This window comes from Pollicipes pollicipes, unplaced genomic scaffold (genome assembly GCF_011947565.3).
Source record: "Pollicipes pollicipes isolate AB1234 unplaced genomic scaffold, Ppol_2.1 Scaffold_7261;HRSCAF=8764_pilon_pilon_pilon, whole genome shotgun sequence".
NCBI classification, from domain to species: domain Eukaryota; kingdom Metazoa; phylum Arthropoda; class Thecostraca; order Pollicipedomorpha; family Pollicipedidae; genus Pollicipes; species Pollicipes pollicipes.
The window spans coordinates 10,424,159-10,437,816 of NW_023597054.1; the positions used below are offsets into that span (position 1 = coordinate 10,424,159).

Sequence of the window (13,658 nt, forward strand, 5' to 3'; positions counted from 1 at the left end):
TGCTTTGTATAACTGTCAAATGTCGCGATGATGATCAGAAAGACGGCAGCACGTAGAAACGCAACAAAACAAAATGACCAAAATACGACCTGGTGCCTCCTGGTGATGGTAAGAGAAGGGTAGCAAATTTGAACATAACCAGTGATGCACTGTGATGCACGAAGGAGCGCTTACCGCACAAGGTAACGTGAGGCCGGCCCCCCTTCCCCTCAAAAATAAAAAAAAATTATAAGCGCCGCGCAGGTCGTTGCGTGTTTCTTCGCGAACTGTTGGTATTTTCCGTTTTCTGCAGAGGCGCAGGTCCGTGCTCGCCGGCACTCTGGCAGTTGAATGCAGTGCTGGCGAACTCCGCAGGTCAGCTGGAGCGCAAGTCGGCACATGTCTGCTGCACGGACAACGGCATCTCCTGGCTAAAGTGGCTGGAAATGGTGGCATTGCGACCAGGGCCGGCGGCGGCACTGGCAGATCGTTGGAAAGAGATGGAGGCTATTGATCACTCCAATTTGTGTCATGCAGCGTTGTTGGACGTGACGTGAAACGTTAGCGTTGTTGGGGACGTGTTTCCACCAGCGTCCCTCTCTCCCTCCTCTCTGTGGCGTACCGCTGTCTGTGCCTTGCATGCCTGAAATAGGGCTGTCGAAATTAAACCCCCTGCGATGCCGACGCCGTTTAATGGCATCTGAACAAACCAGATGGCGCTGCTGGTATGACCGCTACGTGCACCTGCGCGATGTTTTTTAGCGATGCTCTAGCTGCCAAATGGGCTTTCCTTGTTCAAAGGATTGTTGAAACGCGCATGGTGGTTACTGCGGCAGTGATGGCAGCTGGAGAAAGATCAGCGGGCTAAAGATAGCGTTTTGCGGGGCACTTGCATTCAACGACGGTCTTGCCTCTGCAGAACGGCTCTGAAATCCCCTGCTGATCTCTCACGAGCTGAAACGTAGTCCTGAGCATTGCTTGTTTATTATGCACAACGCACCTGGCATTCGTCACTTTGGCATGGTAAATGTTTTGATGTATGTCTCCGTAGTTGCGCATGCGTTCTTAGACATCAACAGTCATAAAAGTTACTATCACGTTGTTCTTCGCAGCGCATTTGATATGTTGATGCATTCCCCTTTTGTCCATGTGGACATGTTTCCTTTCGTTGCTTAACTGACTTCACATTTGCAGAGTCCACCATTTGGCGCGACCCCCAGCCGCGCCGTTAGTCCGCTATTGACGCATCTCCACCCAACAAACGTCATTTAGAACTCGACCACAGGACCTCGTGCTAATATTTCGCTCTGACGTTCAAATTGTGCTATGCTATGATTGGCGGTGCTGGTCCCTGATGGGAACAGCTATCGTTCATGGCCATGCAGGCAAACTCTGATGACGTCATCGAACCATGCTTTGTCTCGTGCGAGGAGTAGACGCGGCCGGTCGCAGTCCATCCTTATGCATCTTGCATGGACCGGCCACGCTCTTTGGAACACTCCGCGCCGCCTGGCGACATGAGCACACAATACCTCCCAAGAAGCCAGCCGTCTCATTTCACTAGGTACACAGCACCGCCCGCAGCACCGCCCGGACCCGCCACGGGCTTCGACCACGCCCATCCACGTCTGGGTATACTGTCCAAAGAACGCTTCGTGACACGAATCAAGGCAAAGCCTTGGTGGCTTTGACAGCAGCCGCGCTCCAGCGCGCAGCTCGGTGCGTCCGTGAGCCTGCGCGGCGCACACCGCCGGCCACGGGAGCCGGCCCCTGTCGGCTGGCCTGCACGTCCGGGCGCAGCTGCCAGGCCAGTGCGCCGCCTACGTCACAGCCACGACCGTCGGTCCGTCGGTGACGGCGGCGGCGACGGCGGTGGTAGCGGAGTCGGCGTCGGCGTCGGTGTCGGCGTCAACGACTGGCTCGGTGTCGGAGGGGGACCCGGCCGCGTCCCGGTTCGAGCGGTGGTACGGCGTGTCGAACAGAAGCGTGAAGCCGACCGCTGATACCGAGATCAGTGACGTCATCAGGATGTAGTAGTCTGGCGACGGCGCGCACAGTCATCACAGCCCGTAGTGGTTGTCGGCACGAAACTGGCGTGAAAGATAGGCATGAATACAAGCACATACCGTTAAAGAATGCGGCCGCCGCTGATAGTAGCTACCACGGTTGGTCTGCCACACTATGCGGTTGTGAAAACATGAGCTGATTAGAGCGTTTGTGAGAGGGGAGACGGTGCGCCGTCACCGTGACGTACTGGTGTAGTCGAGCGGCTGGACGGCGCCGGCAGCGCCATCTACCGTGCAGACCTCTCTCAGCTGGGCTGCGGGCGAGATGGGCCGGCCCATGGCCGTGCCGAGCACCACCAGCACGGCCCCCACCAGAGAGCCTGCGACAACGCGCCAGCCGGTGACGACGGCGCCGACGCCACGGGCATAGTAGTGCAGCGACAACAGAGAGCGTGAGCAGGTCCGTGATTCCGGAGTCCCGGCCTCGCTGGACGGGGCGTGAGTGTAACGCACTCGTCAAGGCATGGTGCCCCGGGCCTGACGTGGGGGTTCCGGCAAAGGACACGGTGGCCTGTGCCCTAACAGCTAGGTTAATCGATTGCTGACCTGTGTTTGACTGTCAGCGCGTGATTGTACAGGCGTTGAGCCGTAAACTTGTCGCATGCCACGCAACGTTCTTCAAGTTCTACATTCATTGTCATCAAGAGCAGCCTCTGCGTCAAGCAGACAGAGCTCGCCCCGAGGCTCTCAGACGCGCGCTGCTCCCCAGCCCACTGACCCGGTATGAAGATGAGTGAGTTGCTGTAGGTCTGGTCGATGGGATACGTGGCCTCGACGCCGAGCTCGATGGCTAGCGGGTACGTGCCGACGCCGACCAGGCCGACCAGACCGATGGAGAGCGCCAGCAGCCACTGCAGGTCCGGGTACCGCGCCGCCTGCGGCACGCCAGCCTCACTCATCGGTCACCGGTCACTGGTCACCTTCATCGGCCACTGCAGCTGTCGCAGACCCGTGCCCGAGCGGTGCCACTGATAAGCTGCATTACTGACGGCAGAAGGCAGGTGAACAAGGCACCGACTGGAGCAGGGGGCGCCACAGCGTCGGCGAGCTTCGCGCCGAGCACAGGCCTTACAGCGGCCTAGGGTCTTGTGTTTCGAAAAGCAAGGGGGAAAACAGGTTGTGGGGACCACAAATTCTCAGTTCCCCTCAAACGGCTTTGGATAAAACAGAAAGACTAACCTGTGCATTACAACAAAAACTAGGATGCGGCCACCGGAAAACGGAAGCCTATCGCACTCATGACTGACCTGACAAAATATGATAAGGCAGACAGCCGTCATTGAGTAGGAGATCTTGACTGTCTCTACAGCCTTCCCTGTCTTCATGGCGATCAGGCCCAGTAAGATGGCACCGGGAATGCCGCATCCGAACAACAGAGCGCCGCATAGACCGACAAAACCCTGGAGGCGAGAAAAAGATTCAATCAGCAATTGCTTCAGGCACAACATCTGTGTCGTGGAATTGGTATGATTAGATCCTTGATTCAGCGCCGCGCGCTCCGTCGGAGAAAACACTGTTTTGTTCAGCCCAACTGGCATAGATTTCGCGGCCGTTTCTCGGTCGCCGCGTCAAGCTGTCACAAGTCGGCTGTTTTCGTTTCGCGGTGCGACAGGAGAAGTGCAGCTTCGCTCCGCTGTCTGGCTTACTGGCACGGGTATGAATTCGTACACGCTGAAGCACACAGGAGACGGTCCTCACGCGTACATCTCACATCGAGCCCACAGTGATGCTTGGGAACAAATGACGTGAAATTCGATCCGTTCCGCCGTACTCCACCCCGTTTACCTTTCAGCACATTCCTAGACCTCTGAAAATATTATCCCTTGGGCAGATATGGCACCGATTGGGTGGCAAAGTCACAACACACGAAGCAACTCCCAACATGCTTTTTCTCGCTGATCTACAAGCAATCAGAACGAGTAACTTGGCCGAAAATCCCGGCGACAAAAAGTGGCTGGGATCGCAATGATCGTCGCAGTAGCTAGTGATCATGAAAGCCAACATTATGGTGGTGGTGGGCTTAGACTTAGCGCTACTATTTAGGCGTCACGTGACCTTCGTTCGTCACCAGGAGCGATCAGGAACACACGCCCTGCGTGATCATCTGTCACATCTGTCACATCTGTCCCCCCCCCCCCCTTACGCCCCGTGTACTGACGGTCGAGTAGCCAGTGGTGCAGAGCATCTGCCCGAGCAGCGTGGCCACGCCATTCATGGCGCCGATGGCCGGACCGAAGCAGCACGCCAGGATGAGCAGCGGCCGGCTGGTCAGCAGCGTCCGCATCGTTCGCCAGAACGGCTCGGCGCGCCGACAGTGGGCCGCGCTCGGGCTCGGCGGCGTCGGCGGGTGTGACCTGGCGGACACCGGTCACAGGTCGGGGTGAGGTGTGACCTGACAGGTACGGAGCAGATATCAGGGGTAAGGTGCGAACTGACGGGTACGGGTCACAGGTCAGAGGTCAGGTGCGATCTGACGGGTACCGGTCACAAATCAGGGGAAAGTTTGACTTGACGGGTGCGGGTCACCAGTCAGAGGTGAGATGTGATCTGACGGTACAGGTCATAGGTCGGGGGAGAGATCACGACCTGACGGATACGGGTCACAGGTAAAGGAGAGGTTTGACTTGGTGAGCAAATGTCACAGGTCATTAGAGGGGTGTGACCTGACGAACACGGGTCACAGGTAAGGGGAGGGCCATGACCTGCGGGAACGGGTCACAGGTTTCGGGCACCAGCGGGTTATGGGTGAGACTTGCGAGCAAGGGTTACCAGTCACTGGCGGATGCAGAAAATCAAGCGCTCGTCGCAGCCCCTACAATGTTCCGGACCAGATCAGTGGTGCTGAAAAACATGGGTGGACAGACAGACTGCGCACTGGGGCTGCTGCTGATCGGTATCAGTTCACAGGTCGTTAAGGAGCTTGCTTATCCGTATCAAGCGATGCGTCCCCATGGGTGCCGATTGGAGGCCACTTTGAGGTTTTCAGAGTTTCTGTTCACGCACACATAAACACAATAAGCATTCATCAGCAAAATGTCAAGTCGGCAAAGTTCGGGAGCCTGTCCTCTGCCAACCATCAGCGGCGAAGCAGAATTCATGCCCGCGATGCCAGCTGAGTGCTGCACGCCGCGCACATCGCTCACATGGTGACGCCGAAGATGGCCGCCAGCGCAGCGATGATGGCCGGGAAGGCCCAGATGGTGTTGATGAGTGGCACGTCAGCCGGCTTCGTCACGTAGAGCGGCGTGACGGAGATGCCGAGCATGCAGCCGATCGGGTTGGCTGGAGACGGGAGGACATGACGCTGGCCGCCGCTACTGCTGCCTAACACGCTACACACGAAACTGCGCACGGAGTGCCGACCGCAGAGGCGCGCGCAGACTAGAGTATACACAGTCCGAACGCAAGGCTGTCCCGTGCATGAGGTGGAGACGGATTGGTGTCCGTAGGACGGCATTCACAGATGTATTGGCGCACAAGGCTGATGTTCGGTGACGGCGTGTCTGTGCACCGCTGATCCAATGATGGTCGCATGCAATGACGGTCGATTAATGATAAAGGCAATGTGTGCCGGTGTTCTTACGATTCTTCGACGTAGTGGGAAGTGCAGTGCCCATATTTACCACTGAGTTTTGTGTGCCCACACAGTGCCCCTATTAAGTTTCGTCGGTTTATCACGATGGACACCCCCGTTATGTCTGCGCGGCAAAATGCGCTTCAGGACCCAATTGGCAGCCATTTAGGAAAGAGCGGGTGAGCGGAGGGGAGAAGTCTGAAGCGAGTAGAGCACTTGGCAATGGTGGAATCAATTTTGGGGATTGGAGTGACTTTATGCAACTCGCTGAGGCAAGCAACATGAGTTTAGACGCCGTCGGTTGGTGTTCGTAAGAAAACGCCTAATCCGTGGCCACACGGCCCCAGCGCGCCGCCGCCATCCCAAACGGTGTGTGATTGGCCTCCAGACATGCCTGACGGCCGACCACGTCGGGATCAGCGCCAGCGTGTCTCTTCCACCCGCACATGTCGCACATGTCGACCCCGCTACACACGTGCGAGGGTGGACACGCACGGCGCCGGGCGGCGCCGGCGGCCGCTCACCCAGCGACGAGAGTGTAGTGCTCAGGGTCCGCTCGCCCTGCGGATGCCACGCCTGCGAGTACCGCGTCGGGATGACCAGCGTGAAGGGCTGGGCCACGGCCGCCGCCACCTGTCACGGCGCGTCACGGCGCGTCACGGCGTGTCAAGACGCATCACGACGCGTCAGCGGCTGACGGCCACACGCCACACGTACACGTAACTGCCACACGCCACCAGCACACGTCAATCACGTGCGTCAGCACCTGCCTCAAATGACGTCACAGCTTACGTCACGAGCTCAGTCACGGTTGGTTAGATGGCATGGAGCATGACAAAGCACGGGGGGATGTCTTCCCTTCTATGTCACAAGGCTCGCTGTCCTCCGTCTTACTTTACCAACCAGCAGGCGCAGGCTGGCATAACATGCGACCGGGACGATCACGCAAGGTGCAATGTACATCGAAAGTGCATTGCACAAGGCGCATTATACATTGCACATTTCGGGTACATTGAGACACCACGTGCTAATCGAGGTTATGTTACCCAGCGATTTCGCACCTTGACGCTGTGACTCTGGTGGGAATATCCAGTCATGCTTCATCGACAACCGACCGCGCAGGAATCTCATCCGTTTGAACAAGACAGCGTTGTCACCCGATAGCGTTGAGTGCGTACCGATCCGACCATGGTGAGGGCGTATCTGAGGTGGGTCGGGGTCACCAGGTCCCAGGTGCTGATGCCCTTGACGGCCATGCCGAGCCCGTTCAGCACCGCTCCGATCACCACCTGGGGGCACGAGATGCTCGATACAAAACGTCGCCATGCTCTCCGCGCAGGGCGGATGCGTTGCTCATGGCGCATCGCGCTGCCAATAAACGCACTCTATTTACTCGCCGGTACGGGTGTTCCGCCGCACAAGCTCATTTAAACACCATTATTGCGTCCACATCAGCGATAGGTTTAGGAGTGGCAAAAAGCGCAGGATGCCATTACCATTCGCGGCAAGCCATTACTAACTAGTGACGTGCCATTTTAAGATGACATCTTTTTACGCGGAAATCCGCGTGTTGCCGACTGCTTTTTCAAAGCACTAAATGGAAGCCCAGTCAACGGCAAGACACGGCGAGGTCACTGAGACCAGAAACAGCAACGCACATCCCTTTGTTGAGGCAGTTTATTCGCTGGCCATTACAGTTCGAGGGTTATTACTCGGTGAACCAAGGAGACGTTATCAGTCCCCTCGGCTCTCCTGTCGCTGACCGTGATCTATATTGCCCTTATCGAGGCGCTATCGAACACGAGCGGCGCTAGGATTTACGTCGCGCTTATCGCCCAGGTCCAGTCACCCGCCTACTATGGTCAGCATGCGATGACACAAACGCGGTTGTCGTGCGTGAGCTGATGTAATTCGTGTCTGGAGATTGATTGATAGTGTAGGTTACGACAGGCTGGGTAGGTGGACTTAATCTTGAGCAAGAAAGGGTAGCCACAATTCTGCAACTGATGCGTAGATTTGCATACGCTGGGCAGAGGAGGTATAAATAGGGAAAGAGTTAGGTTAATTAGCTTGCAATGTCATTTTCATTTTTTCCGCTAACAGCCTTCGTGTAAGACGCATTGCCTTCTGAGCAAGGGGGAGGGGGCAATTTTTGTAAGTGGTTCGGCCGTACCAAAGGCCTGACGACCTGCCCTAAAGTTGTTTCTCCATAAATTTGGCCCATTTGTTTTGACAAAAGGTAATCTTCATTGTCAACATTGGACCACTTAACAAAATGCTCATACTTGAGCAGCGTGGTAGTCATGGTTACAGGACCAAAAGTCAAAAGATAAGAAATGAAAGGAAAAAAAGTAAAATGGCAAAACGTCAAACAAGGTAAAAGTCAAATCCAACAAGGCAAAAAACAATAAAGTCAGGAGGACGAAAAGTCAAAAGGACAAAAACTCAAACTAATCAAAGTCAGCCGCAAAAAGCAAAACCCAATAAAAGTAAAAACGATAAAACTTTAAGGTTGAAAAGTCGAACGGGAAAAGTTAAATGGATCGAACTTAAAAGGGATAAAATGAAAAGGCGAAAGCTCAAAAAAGAAAGAGTCAAAAGTGATAAACGTAGTTTGAGGAGGGCTGAGGACGGGGCAGCGAATGAAGTCCGCCCCGCTCAGCCAGGCGGGATAGCCACTTATCGGCTCTGTAAGAGTATGAAAGGAGTAAAAGGCCGGGTCTTAGCTTTGAATCGAAAATTGGCTTTTTTAAACGCTCGGCTGGTAACTAGTTACTTTGCGGCCAAATTTTTGATCCAGTTGTCCGTTAAACTTATCAAGTTTTCGCAGTTGTATGGGCAGATGTTAAGATGGATTTAGCTAGGTGATTTTTCCACGGACTCCGTAATTCGACACATTTAGTGTTGAAGCCCCAGCCCAATTCACGACTTGATGCAAAAAGGTCTTTTTAACACGAATTGGGATCTCCTCGCCCAACTATGAGGCTGGGTACCTGCCCTTTTGCTCCCTCCCTGCTACGCCGTCTCTGACAACACCTACAAGAAGAGGGCCCTTGCGGTTGACACGTGAACGAGGCCCAGCAGCCTCCTAATGTAAGTGAATGAGACGCACAGGCCTCATGGCTGCGCAGAAGTCGCGGGATGCCGAGATTTGACCTGTAAGCTCCCCGCGCAATGGACGAGTTTTTTTATTAGTTGTTTCAGGGTTCTCAGGCACCTCTTTTATTTTGACTTGGATTTTTTCGACTCGTCTTGTTCCCTGTTAGCATACAAGTGGAGGACGTTACAAAGGAAGGGGGAAGATGGGTAGACGGTTATCCATGCGGTCTTGATCCCTTTTGACTTTCATCCCTGTGCTATTTGAAATCTGACCGTCATCTTGTGATTTTTACATCTGAATTTAGTTGTTTTAGTTTTTAGTATTTCACTTTTTGGCACTTGACCTTTTGTTCTTTCGACATCTTCCCGTTTGATGTTTATCCATTTAACTTTTATCCCATTTGACCTTTCGTCTATTTCGCCGTTTGCGTTTGACTTTTATCGTTTTGACTTTTTGCGATTTCACCTTTCGTTCCTATGACTTTTTGGCTTTTTGACTTTTTGCAGTTGACTTTAATGCTGTTGGACTTTTTGGCATCTGACTTAATCTCATTCTATTTTTGGTCATTTGACTTCTTGGCTGCTGATTTTTTTCCCGGCTACCGGTAGTCAGGGCTAGCAAATAATGCTTACCCAAAGAAGGTAGGCTTCCTGTGATGAAAAACTTTGTCTTATGTTTTTGTGATATCCCAGCCAAAAATATTGGGGGGGGGGAGGGAGCTCAAGCCAGCATTGGGGGCAACTCAACATGGGGGCAAGGGCCCTCATGCAATAATGCAAAGCGACAACCCTAGTCACGAGGTTGCACACATACTGAGATGCAAAATTGTCCCTGATTAAGCAGATGTTCGTTCTCCGGAAGCAGGCATTTAGGTCGGCCTGCGTGGTGTTGCAATGTCGACCTTCTCTGGTAAACAGACGGCAGGGCAGAGCAGACAGCTCACACGCTGGGCAGGCGACAAGCGCTCACTGCTTCTCTAATGCGCGCTGTGCTGCGTAGCATTGCGAAAGCCACGACGCATCAAAATTAAAGATATGTGAACACCCTTCATCGCACAGACAATAGCAGCGTAAAATGCGCATAAATAATGACGTCCGACTCAGTGTTACGCGTAAATAATGACGTCCGACTCAGTGTTACGCGTAAATAATGACGTCCGACTCGGTGTTACGCATAAATAATGACGTCCGACTCAGTGTTACGCTTAGCGGGCAAGACTAATGCAAAATTAAAATGAAAGAAAATAGTAATTTTGTTGGCCCCAGTCGCCGAACACGATGTTGCTCCACACAATGACAAAAATTGCAGGAGAGCAAGCAAATGATACCCGACAAAAAGACGCTATCTAGTATCTGACACTGCAGCTTTACTCGGTACTGACCGGGCTAATCATTGGCACACCATTGACCGAATGGGGCAGATCTGACCCCTTTGCTCATCTCAAGGAAGGCCGGGCCGAGTTCAAGAAATGAAATCGCAGCCGACAGCACCGTGGCGTGCAGTCTCAGACCACACGGTAAACTTAAGTTTAAGTGTGCTTCAAGATCACAGGTCTAGGTCAAAAATTTTGAAATGCTATTTCGGGATATCTGATCGCTCTCACCGCGCATTTAATTTAGAAGTGTATCTCATGGTGTGAAGTCATTTTGCCTTGATCAAAGATGACCGGTAGGAAGGTATCCAATGTTATGTCCGCCGTACTAGACCTGGAACCAAGGGCACGTGTCGTGCAAATGAGAGCTGAAACCTTGGTCTCTAGGTCTATTTTGGTTTATTTATTTCCGTCATATTTGAACCATCTAAACGCAAAGCGGTAGACCTTAGCCGCAATTATGGGGGTCAGATACGTGATCAAGAGCGGTTACTTGTTTATAAACCGTCTGAGGCCAGGGTCAAATGGATGACCTTAGTGATGAATAAGCGATTGAATCGATTCTTGCGTTGTTTTTGACAGCTCAGTCCCGCCGGCAGCGCAGCCTGAAACCCTTGAAGCTCGCCGCCAGTCACGTGGTCGTCGGTTCGCGTGCCAAACCGATCAACGGCTTCCGCCGCCCCGTCACCGTGCCGCCGCGACAGATCTGGTCCCCACCACCCGCCGTCGCGGACCTGGGCCACCTGAGCACGGGCAGCAGGCGTGCGATAGATTTCAAGCCATAACTCAGTCGTTGTTGCGGATAATCGCTTAAAATCTGATGAAGGCATCTTTCATAGTCAAATCTAGGACACCTTCTTTCACGTTTCCATCATTTTGAGTCTGAGGCCAAAACGTGTCGAGTGAACGTTTAATCAGTATTTTGTTCTTCGACATGCCAATATTTCAATCTGTAAAATTGAAACAGCACAACAGCAGGCATACAAAGGATGGACTAACTAGCTTACAATTTCCGTTTACAGGAATAGAATGTGTTCTTTCGTCCGGCTTCTGTGACAGCTTATCTGCGGCTTTGCGCTTTTGTAAAGAAAAATCGGCAGACATGACGGTCATTGTGACGTCACACTCACGCTTGATCGTTTATGATCTCATTGTTCTTACTTTGACAAAAGGCGTAGAACTCATCAATGTTTTTGAATCATCGCGGATATTGGGTAGGTGGTGCAGATTTGACCCTTGCCCCCGGTCAATGCCGGGTTAATGCACGACGCGTTTTGTTTGGAAGCCAAGCTGAAGTGTGGCCCGCATTTGCTTTCTGCCACTTCTACCGTCTTTCGTCACTAGACACTCAATAGTGCTCAGCACAGAACCATTGCACGCTATTGTTTTGCTGATGTAATTTTACATTACGCGTGCACAAAATCTCAGCGCAACAAGCGACAGACACGGCCGCCACGGGCGCTCACCACCCAGCGGAAGCTCCAGTGGTCGACGGCCCACATGATGAACGGCGTGACGATCAGCTGCACGATCATGAACTGCGTCATCTGCCAGTTGATGTTGTCCAGCGTCGTGTCGTAGTAGTGGGCCGCGTAGCTGGCCACGGGCGAGAATGAGAGCCATGCCTGCCGGCGGGCCATGATCCATGATCCATGATCCATGAAGCCATGATCACCTACGGCGGGTCAGGTCAGGGAGCCATATTCATCTGCGGCCGAATTAGGTCAGGTCGCGAGGAGAGTGATGTTTACCTACGGCCTGGTCAGGTCAGGTCACAAGGAGAGCAATACTCACCCACAGCCGAATCAGGTCAGGTCATGAGGAGAGCTATGTTCACTTACTTTCGGATCAGGTCATGTCATGAGGGTAGCCATGCTCGCTTATAACCGGGTCAGATCAGATCATAAGGGAGCCATGTCCATCTGCAGCCGGTCAGGTCAGGTCACAAAGGGGGCCATGCTTAACGTTTCAACGTGACCTGACCGTGCCAGGTCAGATCACGTGAGAGAGCGAGAGAGAGGGTTGACAGCCGCCGGCGGTCGGGTCATGTTTCGCCATAGTGTCGGAGAGGCGCGGGCTATGGCAGCGGGACATCGGTCACCGCTCATGGGCCGGTGCCGAGCCTACAGTCTGACCGATCGGTTTAGCTCGACGTTAGCACAGTGACATCGCAAAGACGAAATATATGGGTCGCTCGCTACAGAAAGCTGCATCATTTAACACGGTTGCCTGGTGAACAGCCATGGACGCACCAGCACTGGGGCCGGCGGGGCCGGGACCAGAGAAACTTGCCGGCGGGTTAGACTAATTTTTGTATTTTGAATACATAAGATGGCACCAAGACGGCAGTGCATCCCATTAACGTATAAGGCGTGGTTACGTCCATGACATCAGCGAAGAGTGCTCAGCTGCCAGCGCTCCGGGACATACTCTGTACGAGGATGGGCCGGTCAGGTGGCTGCTCAAGGATTGTGGGACACAAAATGCCAAGTTTTGTGGGACGTCGAATGCCATGGTTTGTAGAGCCTCGTAAATCTCCACTTTTTATATTCAGCTTCTGTTTTGCACTCATGTAATATTTGTATACTTATACTCAAGGCGTCACACATAGAGGGGAGGATCCAGCACACAGTCATCTTAATCGGAACTCGCAGTTCCGACGGCGAGCCGTGACATTGTGTCCAGAGCAGCAGCACCACAGTGCGAGGTCAACCTTTCGACGACCTGGTCAGCTAGGACATGTTAACTGTTAAACAACGACAGCACGGAGGCATCAACGGCAACAGGTGGGATCCCCATCATAGATAGACGACCACATTCTCTCCCTCACGCACCGTACACTCACATTTACGAGCATAAATGTACATTACATGGGCATTTTAAAGGCAAAACCTGTAGCATTGGGTAATTCGCAGGCCCGCCCAGTCAGCTGGCCCCGCAGCTCCAGCCTGAAGGCATACCCACCGCTCCGTTGGACACCTGGGTGACGACAATCACGAACAGCACGAGCCAGCGTCGCCGGTACACTCTGTACGGCTGCACGGGTACCGGGGCGGCGCCCTCCCCCACGGGCATGACGCTACCGACCAGCCGCGCGCGCCCCGCACACTGGGGAGACGGTATCCGCTGCCACGCGCATGCGCACGGGCCGCCCGGCCGACCGGCGTGCCAGGGGCGCACTCAGGCGCGGCCACATCGAAGTCCGATTGAGATTTATTGGCGTGCTGAACAAAGTTGTCTGTCATTGCTCGTATTAGAGCGATTCGGTAATGCAATAAGTCAAGACGGTGATGAGTGTTCGCGGCCATGATATATGACCGGAAATTTCACTCACTGTCCAGTACCAGACCTCGTTGATATCGCGATCTGGTGTTCATGGTCATGCACAGCGCGCATGGAACGTCGGCTGCGACCGGTCGGGGTCTGGCCTGGAAAGAAGAGCACGAGTGTCGGTCTGCAGTTTGACTTTTGGAACAGTCACGCTGCATTGCTGTACGCACTGTCGTTAGTGTTGTAAGATATCACCACGGCTCTTCAAGCAGTCAGCGACAGGGGGAGGGAGAGGTC

General features: G+C 53.6%; 1 protein-coding gene across 1 annotated transcript; it reads right to left on the reverse strand.

The window, feature by feature from the left end:
- Positions 1–947: 947 nt before the first annotated feature.
- LOC119112510 (solute carrier family 49 member A3) lies at positions 948–13,187 on the reverse strand. Its single transcript, XM_037236719.1, has 10 exons — positions 13,056–13,187; positions 11,558–11,716; positions 6,798–6,908; positions 6,144–6,252; positions 5,189–5,327; positions 4,204–4,399; positions 3,293–3,445; positions 2,764–2,920; positions 2,234–2,365; positions 948–2,017 (listed from the first exon to the last, which is right to left on the reverse strand). Exons 1-10 carry the CDS (start codon positions 13,164–13,166, stop codon positions 1,800–1,802), a joined length of 1,485 nt encoding a protein of 494 aa, XP_037092614.1. The 5' UTR covers positions 13,167–13,187; the 3' UTR covers positions 948–1,799.
- Between the last annotated feature and the right edge of the window lie 471 nt (positions 13,188–13,658).

Excerpts from the sequence above, each read along its gene's own strand:
- LOC119112510 (XM_037236719.1), bottom strand. The coding sequence starts at position 13,166 with ATGCCCGTGGGGGAGGGCGCCGCCCCGGTACCCGTGCAGCCGTACAGA. Across the intron at positions 5,328-6,143 it reads CACTACACTCTCGTCGCTGG|CCAACCCGATCGGCTGCATG; the intron begins GTGAGCGGCCGC and ends TCCCGTCTCCAG. Across the intron at positions 4,400-5,188 it reads GCCATCTTCGGCGTCACCAT|GTCACACCCGCCGACGCCGC; the intron begins GTGAGCGATGTG and ends GGTGTCCGCCAG.